Source organism: Clarias gariepinus, chromosome 1 (assembly GCF_024256425.1).
Source record: "Clarias gariepinus isolate MV-2021 ecotype Netherlands chromosome 1, CGAR_prim_01v2, whole genome shotgun sequence".
In the NCBI taxonomy this organism is placed as follows: Eukaryota; Metazoa; Chordata; class Actinopteri; order Siluriformes; family Clariidae; genus Clarias; species Clarias gariepinus.
This window is the reverse complement of record NC_071100.1, coordinates 5,948,901-5,959,876: the sequence shown is the minus strand read 5'-3', so window position 1 is coordinate 5,959,876 and position 10,976 is coordinate 5,948,901. Positions and strand designations below refer to the sequence as shown.

The following is a 10,976-nucleotide window of genomic DNA, read 5'->3' as shown; positions in this document are numbered from 1 at the left end:
AATTCGTCCGCGTTTCTCCCGAGTTATAACAATATTTTACACCTTTCCCCCTTTGGCAAGTAGTATGCAAATATGACTGCTGCATGAAAGCTAACCAGGTAGCCCTCTTTAACCAAAGTTGCTTGTGACTAAATTAAGTCAGCTGTACAGATAACTACTGGATGGACCCACCCATCCATCCATTAATATTTGGGTGATTGTAATGTGCCAGTATGACCCCAGCTATGACAATGCATCTCCTCGGTAATTAGCTTAAAATCAACACAGACCACAAGATCAACTAGTCTGACTAATATATATATATATATATATATATATATATATATATATATATATATATATGAGCTTTATCCCAAAAGCTATGCTTATTTTGCTTATTTTATTTTTGGTAGTAGCTGTCTCCATGTTTTTGTTTCATGTTACCTATACCCTAGCTTTGTCATTTTTTTATTTAGTATAAATCCTATTACACATTAAATTGATAGTCTTATTCAGTTTAATCTTTGTTATGCAACAAATGTTTAACTTTCTTTCATTTCTTTCTAAGGTTGGCACCAACATGGTGGAATACCTCCAGCAGGCTGAAGTGTCAAGGCCGTACCCCTACTGTACATCCTGACGTTGGGAGATGATGACCAGCGCTGCTCTCAGGCATTCGTCATTTTGGTGGGACAGGCTCTGGAGCAATGCACACTACTTGGGGCGGTTGATGTGTGCTTCAAGGCATTTTATATTTTTGACATTAACTATTTAAAGTAGTGTGCACCTGTATAGCACTTTTTGTAATGTTGTTATGAAATAGCGAGGCCTACTTGAAAAGTCATAGACAGTGTTTGTATGTTAAAACGGAACCAGGGCTGAATAGTTTTGTTCTGCAGAAAAGATATCTAATGTCACAGAGAGATCCTGCTCTGTAGAAGCTGCCTCAGCCTATTTGTGTTATTACTCCATTCTGCCCTTGTGAGTAATAGTATAGTAATGATGTCGCTGTTGATTATCTGTTCTTGTGCTTTTGAAAAATAAACGTTTTTTATGAACATTTAATAGGATGTTGTTTATTGCATATATGTATGGTTTGCAAAACTTTTAAGTTTTTTTTGTAATAAACCAGTATATCAAAGTAATTTAACTGTTTAATAGACATAAGTAGTTTTTTTTTTTTTTACAGATTCACTGTTAAACATAAAAATAATAATAACCTATTTGTGTGGTATAATTAACCCAACATTCCAGTTAAAATGAACCAACATCTGGACAGAACATTTGACCAATTTATGTGGTAAAATTAACCCAGCATTATAGTTAAATATGACCCAGCATTTGGGTTGAATATTTAACCCATTTTGCTCCCAGTCCGCCCCTGGTTAGTGCCCTTGTAGAAAATAAATAAAGGAATAACACATTCCAATCCCCTCTCAAGAGAGTGCCATAGTCATAGCTGAAACTAATTAACACTAACCTAAACCATTGATCATCGCTATTACTTGACCCTGAAGTTTAGTTTAGCACACAAAAAACTGAAAAGTCCTTTCTGGTAAATCAACTGCATATGTAGGTTTTTACAGTAATTTATAAAAAATGAATATATATTGTACAGTACAAGGTAAACACGAAAAAGATTACAAAATGAAAAAAATAAAACTGTGTCTATTTTATGAACAACTTAGTACACTGTGTACACTTTCCATCGAAGCGCCATCTAGTGATCATTGTCTGTCAGCGACAGATTCCCATTCAAAGCAATAGTGAGACGCACGCGCGCTCCTACTGTACGAGTGACGCGCACTCACACGCGTAGAGCATACACAGGCTTTGAGCTTAGATGAAAGGCAAAGAGAGACACTAGAGACAAGGAGAGACACAAGACACAGGGAGAGACACTAGAGACAGGGAAGAAACTCGCGACTTAAAAAGACACTAGACATAAGGTTGAAACAAACCAGGAGTGACTGGGAACAAGAAGACTATAATAACATTCCACATTACTCACATAAACACATGTAAACTAAAGATACACTTAACTACATTTGACATAGAAAACAAGCCTTCAGAGCCAGCTCAACACAAATCTAAATTTAAACAAAACAAAACTAATGTCCACATGCTTGTTGATAATCTCAATAAATAAGATGTAAGTATTAAGATTTCTCTCACAGATGATACATGCTGTAAGTTGTGCATCAATCTAATCTAACTGTCCTGTGCAGCTGTGTATATAATTATGACTTACTTGTTTAAAAGTCAATTAAGGTTTATCTGTGCTGTTTCTGTGATTGTTTCACTACAGTATGAACAGGACTAGATAATGTAGATGATCACAAAATTCTAAATGCAATACAAATAAACAAACTTAATATTAATTACATTAACATAAATTAATATTATATTTGACTAACAGGACAGATAATCAGTGGTGAGGAATTTTTACCTCCATCATTAAGACAGGGGCTGAAGTGTGGATAAAGTTTCTCAGTGAAAGTCTGACCAGTGAAAGAGTAGATATGAGACTTTGCATCAACATCATAGAAGGAGACCAGACCCTCCTCATAATCCACAAACACCCCCACCTTCTGAGGAGCCTGTTTTAAAGAGAGGGAGACACGAGGAGAGTCCAGGGCCACATATTCAGTCTTATTTCTCAGCCACACACACCAGACTCCATCTTCAGGACTGAGTTTAATCACCCCTTTCCTGTTAATGGACTCTCTGGCCACTCCTAACTCCCACTTAGTCTTCCCTTTGACCTGAACCTCATAGTAAAATCTCCCTGAGGAGAATCCCTCCTTTCCCAGGACATCAGCACAATAATTAAACCTCTTTGGGTTATCTGGGAGATTCTGTTCTGTCTCTCCACATGTAACTTGTTTCCCATCATAAGACAGAATAAGATAAGGATTTGCTGTATCAGGATCCAGAGTCACATCCACTGAGAGACAGAAACACAGCGAACATCAGGTTTATCATTGTACAGTGTGTAACAGTAAAGAAATATATATTTAGTCATGTGATCAATAAGAGCTCACAAACCTGCATATTGTTTAATTCTCTTGAGTTCTGTTCGGAAAATAAGAATATTATTGATGTCATATTTTTATGAAGTGAAATAAAATATATGATTATTGTAAATTACAACAAAATGCCCTAACAATAAAACACACACGAGCAGTGATAAAAACAGGTATTTCTGTTATCAGAATCTTTATGAATTTTAGCATTTAGATCAGTAAATACTGACCAGTCTCATCAAGCTTCTCCATTTCCTCACTGAGAGTCTCCTGAATCTGAGACAGAGCTCTCCTCACAGTCTCCACACTCAGACGAGAGTTAATAGTGACATCGGTCCAGTCCTGGGTGTGTGGAGGGCTGCACAGTGACGGGTAAATCTACAGTACAGCAGGAGAGAGGAGAAATCCCTCAGCATGGGGACTGCTGTCCTGTCATGTGCTGCATTGCTATTGAGAAACAGAGGGACTCTGACCTGTAGGAGATGGAGGTGATCCTCAGTGTGTGAGAGCTGCTCCAGCTCAGTGTTTCTCCTCTTTAGCTCAGTGATTTCCTGCTCCAGATCTTTAATGAACTCTTCAGCCTGCCTCTCTGCTGCTTTATGCTTCTCCTCCATCACCTTAAGCAGCTCAGCCTGGCTTCTCTCAATGCAGCGCATCAGAGCACTGAAGATCTCCACAACATCTGCTTTCTCCTTCTCTGTGTTTTTCTAACAGGAGACAAATTTAGCTAAAAGATTTTATCTTAAATGATTGTATCAGGACATTAAGGAGAGACTCACATTATTGAGTTCGACAGAGTGTTTGATTTCCTCAATCTTCTTTAGACGCTCCTGAATCATCTGCTGAACTTCTGCTCGTGTCTTTTCCATCTCAGTCTGAGAAAAATAAAGATCCTGTATAAACCTTGGACACCGTTTATGTAAACAATTTTTAAGGTTTTACTATACATTAATAATTTTCAGTCTCTCACCTTCTTCTCTGCACTTTCCTCCTCTATAGGAACAGTATTGTGAGTTCTGTGGTCTGTTTCCGTACAGAACTGACACACACACGTCTGGTCGTCTCTACAGAACAGCTCCAGGGGTCTTTCATGTTTCTGGCAGATGTAGTCTCCCAGGTTCTCCACAGGCTCCATCAGTTTGTGCTTCTTTAATGACAAAACTTTTCTGTGAAGTTCCAGGTGAGTCTCACAGTAAGAGGTCATACAGGTCAGGCAGGACTTCACAGCTGCACATTTCTTTTCACAGCAGGCCTCACAGAGCACCAGAGATTGGGTGGGTTTTTCTGCAGCACTGTTGGATTTCACCTGAATTGACTTCTTAAATGAAGCAGCCAGTCCAGAGATGAACGTATTCACACGTAGTTTAGGGCGTTTAGGGAATTCCTCCTTACACACTGGACACTGACAGTGTGAACTGCTGTCCCAGAACTCTTTGAGACAGATCATACAGTAGTTGTGTCCACATGGAGTAGAGACTGGATCAGTGAACACATCCAGACAGATGGAGCACTGGAGCTGATCTTCACACAGGACACTGCTGGAGGAAGCCATGACTGACACAGGAGACATGATGAGAGTTTATGTTACTGAACTTTACCCATTGCAATCCTTATGATAAAAACTGTATATATTTTTAATTATCCAAGCAGGGAATAAAACAATCATTTTTCCATAACAGCACAACACTGACTAAGGATGATGTATGTGATTAAAAAAAGTATAGTTCCTAGTTGTTGTTTTCTTTCTATACAAGCATGCTTTAATGTTTTTATGTACCTAAATACTACAGTGATTTGTCAAAGTTTACAGATTTTGTTAATTAAAAATGACACTGATTTTACTGTTTATTGTCACATTTACTCGTGGGTGAAAATCAAAAGCTTCTGTTACAGAAGTAACTAATCATCATAATTCAAAATTTATTCAGTTAATTATGAATGATAAATATATTAACAGGAAGTCTTACAGTAAACTATAGTTTAACCCAAATATAAAAAATACATACATAAAAACATAGAAAAACACATTGTAATGTGTGCTAAAATCTGTTGTTTAAGGCAAGTGCACTCTCAGTGTGAGTAAACACATAAGTAAAAGCACTTGAACTGTGACAAACCCAGTGGACTTTGAGCAGTTAGTAAATGATAAACCAAACAGTAGTTACAGAAATAGGAAATAGTCCCACTGCTCTCTCTGAAATGCATATTACGGCACTTCTTTTTATAATTTCTTCAATAACATTTCTGGTGTCGTGTTGACGTTGGTTTCCTCAACAAGAGGCGTTTTGCTTATACAAGAAACAGAAAAACAGATGCCGTGAAAATCGGCAAAAACACTGGCCGTGGTAGAAAGTGATAATGGACATACAAAAAATATAATAATATTAATAATAATAATAATAATAATAATTGTAACAATGTTAGAACACGTTTTAGCTCAGGGGTGTGCGCGAACCTCTCACTCGCGTGTGTTGCTATGAATGCGCGCTCCTTTCGCTTGGTGGGGCTAAAGGAAACGGATCGCAATGGGGGAACAGGAATAGTAACTACTGACAGTCCCTATCCCGTAGTGAAAATGTTACAGAGATGAGTTATATAGTTTTAAAACTATATAAAACAAGGGGGGAAAAGATCTCCTGTGGCGCTCTGTAATGATCAGTCTCTGAAATTGCTCCTCTGGTCGGAGAGAACGGGTGAGAAGAATGTATAGCGGGTGAGAAGAATTGTTTAAGATTGTGTGTATTTTAGACAGAATCATCCTCCTTGCCACTATGTCAACAGAGGTCAGGTCCAAGCCCAGGACAGATCCGGCCCTTTTAATGACCTTGTCCAGTTTGTTTTTGTCTGCCGCTTTCATGTTGCAGCCCCAACAGACCACAGTATAGAAAACGACACTCGCCACAACAGATTCATAAAACATCCGAAGAATGGTATTACAGATGTTTAAAGACCCGAGTCTTCTCAGAAAGTACAACCTGCTCTGTCCTTTCTTGTAGAGCGCCATTGTGTTAACTGACCAGTTCAGTTTGTTATCCAGATGGACTCCCAAGTATTTATACTCAAAGACCATGTCCACTGTCTCTCCCTGGACGGATATAGGAGTCACAGTGGTTCTACTTTGCCTAAAGTCGACCAACAGCTCCTTTGTTTTCTTGATGTTGAGTTGTAGGTGGTTACGCTCACACCAGAAAACAAAGTCATTCACCACAGACTGGTACTCAGGGATGTTACCATCCTTAATACATCCCACAACCACAGAGTCACCAGATAACTTCTGGAGATGGCATGATTCTGAATTATATTTAAAGTCAGATGTATAGAGGGTGAATCGAAATGGAGACAGAACAGTCCCCTGAGGAGCACCAGTGCTGCAAATCACTGTGTCAAACACACAGTTTTGAAATCGGACATACAGGGGAAGGCAGGTCAGATAGTCCATAATCCAGGAGACCAAGGCAGTGTGATTTTTTTGCATTATCCTTAGTTTCTCCCCCACTACTGCCAGTCGTATGGTGTTAAAGGCACTGAAGAAGTCAAAGAACATAATCCTAACACTGGTCCCAAGTTTGTCGAGGTTGGATTAGGTTCAGTGGAGCAGGTGTATAATGGCGTCATCTACTCCCAGGAATGGCTGATGATGGCAAACGGAAAAGGGGCAAGAGAGGACTTCACCTTGGGACGAAGTGTATTCAGGATAAGTCTCTTAAACACCTTCGTAATATGTGATGTTAGAGCGACGGGCCAGTAGACGTTCTGGGCAGATGGTTGTGGTATCTTGGGGACAGGATCAATGCAGAATGTTTTCCACAGGGCAGGCACTTTCTGTAGAGACAAACTCAGGCCAAAGAGGTGCCGTAGGACTCCACATAGTTGAGGAGCACAGGATTTCAGGACTCTGGGGGTGATTTTGTCTCAACATGCAGCTTTTGTAGGGCAGAGCCTGCTCAGACCGCGTTTTACCTGGTCATCTGAGATGTTGATTGATGGGAGTGCAGAAGAAGTAGTGGCCATTTTCTGTGTGGGGGTGAATGGGGGAGCAGGGGAACCTATATTAAAGCTATGGTTGGAGGTGATGTAAGACAGAGGGACATCACATCTGTTAAAGAAGGTGATAAGATCGTTAGCACGTTGCACATCACCCTAAATAGCTTGGCCACTCGTCTTGTAGCCAGTAATCCTCCTCATGCCTCTCCACACCTCTCTCATGTTGTTCTTCTTTAGCCTTTGTTCCAGTTTTTTTGTGGTAAGACTCTTTCCCCTCCTGATTTTGACAGTCGACATTCTTTGAGCCTTCTTCGCCGCTTCCTTATCACCAGACCTAAAAGCCCTTTCTCATTTAAAGAAGCTTTAATGTCCTTGGTAAACCAGTGTTTATTGTTGGGAAAACATCAAATCTTTCTCATAGGTATACAGGTGTCCACACAGAAGTTTATGTACTCTATAATGCAGTCAGTCATACCATCAATGCCCTCTTTCCAATACAATCCTGCTGGGTATTAGTGGCTCCTTCTGACCACCTTCTTACATTTCTCACTGTAGCAGGCTGCCTCTGGACCAGGGGTTTGTATATTGGCTGGAGATGAACTACAGTAGGTTGTAATCTGACTTCCGCAGAGGGAACAAGGCTGCAGCACTGTAAGCACTTTTAAGGGGAGAGTCTTCGTCAGGGATGCGTGGTTGAAATCACTGGAGATCAGAAAAAAGGCATCTGGGTGCCGGGTCTGGAGTTTGGCGGTGACCGAGTGGATGACGTCACACACTGCGGCGGAGTTCGCGGATGGAGGAATGTACACGGCAGTTATTTTTATGGAACTCCAAAGTGTTCAAAATTAAATAAATAAATAGGACATGATGAAATAAATAACTCTATGAATACATAAGACACAGATATGTTTTATGTGAATGATATTGTGAAATAATGAAACACATTTTGAAAAAAAAGCTTATTATTGTGAAATATTATTGCAGAGGCATTTTATTTATTCCAGCTGTTTTTATTCCAAAATGTTCTTTTTTTCAAAGTCAGTCTTCATTTTAAAATCCTGTTTTTCCCGATGGCCTATATATTTCATAAATTTTCAGCAGAATAAGTCGTTCTGTCAATCAGCGCCAGTGGGTTGGACCTGCGCGCCTATTGGCTGATCCTTTAACATCGATTAGTTTCCCTAGATATCTGCTCCGCGGACCGCCGCTACAGCTACTGTAGCAACAACGTCCTAGGTCAAAAGTCACGGAATATGGCAGACTGGTGTGAACTTCAGTCAGTTCTGCACATTTTAGCTAAATAGATAATTTACCAGTAGGCACTGTACTGAGTCGTGATAATGTTTCTGAAATGCTTGGGATGATAATTGCTCTTCAAAGTCATTCTGCTGAAAAGTCTCATTATGAAAATAAATAGGCCATCAGGGAAAACGGGATTTTGACATAAAGACTGACTTTGAAATAAATTACATTTTAAAATAAAAAAAAATGGAATTAAATAAATAAAATGCCTCTGCAATAATCTCTGTTATTGGGAAAAATAATGACCATGAAATATTATTTCATAATAATAAGTAGATTTATATAGCAGAGAGCAATATATTTCACAATAATAAGCTTTTTTTCAAAATGTGTTCCATTATTTCACAATATCATTCTCATATTACATATCTGTGTCTTATTTATTCATAGAGTCATTTAATTCATCATGTCCTGTTTATTTATTTAATTTTGAACACTTTGGAGTTCCATAATAATAACATGAGAGAATTCTCAGGAAAACAGGCACGGTACTTTTGTTAACGGGATCTTTATAAATTTTAGCAAATGTAGTACTGATTAGTCTCACCAAGCTTCTCCATTTCCTCACTGAGAGTCTCCTGGATCTGAGACAGAGCTCTCCTCACAGTCTCCACACTCAGACGAGAGTTAATAGTGACATCAGTCCAGTCCTGGGTGTGTGGAGGGCTGCACAGTGACGGGTAAATCTACAGTACAGCAGGAGAGAGGAGAAATCCCTCAGCATGGGGACTGCTGTCCTGTCATGTGCTGCATTGCTATTGAGAAACAGAGGGACTCTGACCTGTAGGAGGTGGAGGTGATCCTCAGTGTGTGAGAGCTGCTCCAGCTCAGTGTTTCTCCTCTTTAGCTCAGTGATTTCCTGCTCCAGATCTTTAATGAATTCTTCAGCCTGCCTCTCTGCTGCTTTCTGCTTCTCCTCCATCACCTTAAGCAGCTCAGCCTGGCTTTTCTCAATGCAGCTCATCAGAGCACTGAAGATCTCCACAACATCTGCTTTCTCCTTTTCTGTGGTTTTCTAACAGGAGAGAAATTAAGCTAAATACTTTAATTTCATATGATTATATCAGGACTACACTAATGTGGTTGTTATGAAGGAGTTATTTTGTAGGTTAATTTTGTAGGTAGATTCACATTATTGAGTTCTACAGAGTGTTTGATTTCCTCAATCTTATTCAGTCGCTCCTGGATCATCTGCTGAACTTCTGCTTGTGTCTTTTCCATCTCAGTCTGAGAAAAATATAGATGATGTTCAACCCTTGGTCATGGCATTTCATTAGTTTGCAAACCTTTACTATACATTATTAAGTTTCAGTCTCTCACCTTTATCTCTGCACTCTCCTCCTCTACAGGAACAGTGTTGTGAGTTCTGTGATCTCCCTCAGTACAGAACTGACACACACACGTCTGGTCGTCTCTACAGAACAGCTCCAGGGGTCTCTCATGTTTCTGGCAGATGTAGTTCTCCAGGCTCTCCATCGGCTCCATTAGTTTGTGCTTCTTTAATGAAGACACTCTCTTATGAGGTTCCAGGTGAGTCTTGCAGTAAGAGGTCATACAGGTCAGGCAGGACTTCACAGCTGCACATTTCTTTTCACAGCAGATCTCACAGAGCACCAAACATTGGGTGGGTTTTTCTGAAGTACTGCTGGATTTCACCTGAACTGATTTCTTAAGTGGAGCAGCCGGTCCAGAGATAAACGTATTGACACAGAACTCTGGTCTTTTAGCAAAATATGTTTTACACACTGGACACTGACAGTGTGAACTGCTGTCCCAGAACTCTTTGAGACAGATCATACAGAAGTTGTGTCCACATGGAGTAGAGACTGGATCAGTGAAAACATTCAGACAGATGGAGCACTGGAGCTGATCTTCACACAGGACACTGTTGGAGGAAGCCATGACTGACACAGGAGACATGATGAGAGTGGATTTTAGAAAACTGTACACATTTTAATCCTTACAACACACACTGTATATACGCTCACCTAAAGGATTATTAGGAACACCTGTTCAATTTCTCATTAATGCAATTATCTAATCAACCAATCACATGGCAGTTGCTTCAATGCATCTAGGGTTGTGGTCCTGGTCAAGACAATCTTTTGAACTCCAAACTGAATGTCAGAATGGGAAAGAAAGGTGATTTAAGCAATTTAAGCAAAAACGTGGCATGGTTGTTGGTGCCAGACGGGCCGGTCTGAGTATTTCACAATCTGCTCAGTTACTGGGATGTTCACAAACAACCATTTCTAGGGTTTACAAAGAATGGTGTGAAAAGGGAAAAACATCCAGTATGCGGCAGTCCTGTGGGCGAAAATGCCTTGTTGATGCCCGAGGTCAAAGGAGAATGGGCCGACTGATTCAAGCTGATAGAAGAGCAACTTTGACTGAATAACCACTCGTTACAACCGAGGTATGCAGCAAAGCATTTGTGAAGCCACAACACGCACAACCTTGAGGCGGATGGGCTACAACAGCAGAAGACCCCACCAGGTACCACTCATCTCCACTACAATAAGGAAAAAAGAGGCTACAATTTGCACGAGCTCACCAAAATTGGACAGTTGAAGACTGGAAAAATGTTGCCTGGTCTGAGACATTCAAATGGTAGAGTCAGAATTTGGCGTAAACAGAATGAGAACATGGATTCAACATGCCTTGTTACCACTGTGCAGGCTGGTG

At 40.0% G+C, this 10,976-nt stretch overlaps 2 protein-coding genes across 2 annotated transcripts; both read right to left on the bottom strand.

Moving 5' to 3' along the window:
- Positions 1-450: 450 nt before the first annotated feature.
- LOC128519465 (nuclear factor 7, brain-like) lies at positions 451-10,193 on the bottom strand. Its single transcript, XM_053493202.1, has 6 exons — positions 9,612-10,193; positions 9,423-9,518; positions 9,073-9,306; positions 3,236-3,383; positions 3,028-3,054; positions 451-2,926 (listed from the first exon to the last, which is right to left on the bottom strand). Exons 1-6 carry the CDS (start codon positions 10,191-10,193, stop codon positions 2,382-2,384), a joined length of 1,632 nt encoding a protein of 543 aa, XP_053349177.1. The 3' UTR covers positions 451-2,381.
- Positions 3,752-4,557, bottom strand: LOC128519533 (E3 ubiquitin-protein ligase TRIM47-like). Its single transcript, XM_053493296.1, has 2 exons — positions 3,976-4,557; positions 3,752-3,880 (listed from the first exon to the last, which is right to left on the bottom strand). The coding sequence occupies exons 1-2, from the start codon at positions 4,555-4,557 to the stop codon at positions 3,761-3,763; spliced, it is 702 nt and encodes a 233-aa protein (XP_053349271.1). The 3' UTR covers positions 3,752-3,760.
- Positions 10,194-10,976: the final 783 nt, after the last annotated feature.

What these genes read in the sequence shown, in the direction of transcription:
- LOC128519533 (XM_053493296.1), bottom strand. Translation starts at nt 4,557, where the DNA reads ATGGCTTCCTCCAGCAGTGTCCTGTGTGAAGATCAGCTCCAGTGCTCC. An exon ending in AGGAAAGTGCAGAGAAGAAG is followed by an intron (nt 3,881 to 3,975) that starts GTGAGAGACTGA and finishes TATTTTTCTCAG; the next exon opens with ACTGAGATGGAAAAGACACG.
- LOC128519465 (XM_053493202.1), bottom strand. Translation starts at nt 10,193, where the DNA reads ATGGCTTCCTCCAACAGTGTCCTGTGTGAAGATCAGCTCCAGTGCTCC. An exon ending in ATCACCTCCACCTCCTACAG is followed by an intron (nt 3,384 to 9,072) that starts GTCAGAGTCCCT and finishes GCTGTACTGTAG; the next exon opens with ATTTACCCGTCACTGTGCAG. An exon ending in GAGAATTAAACAATATGCAG is followed by an intron (nt 2,927 to 3,027) that starts GTTTGTGAGCTC and finishes TCTGTCTCTCAG; the next exon opens with TGGATGTGACTCTGGATCCT.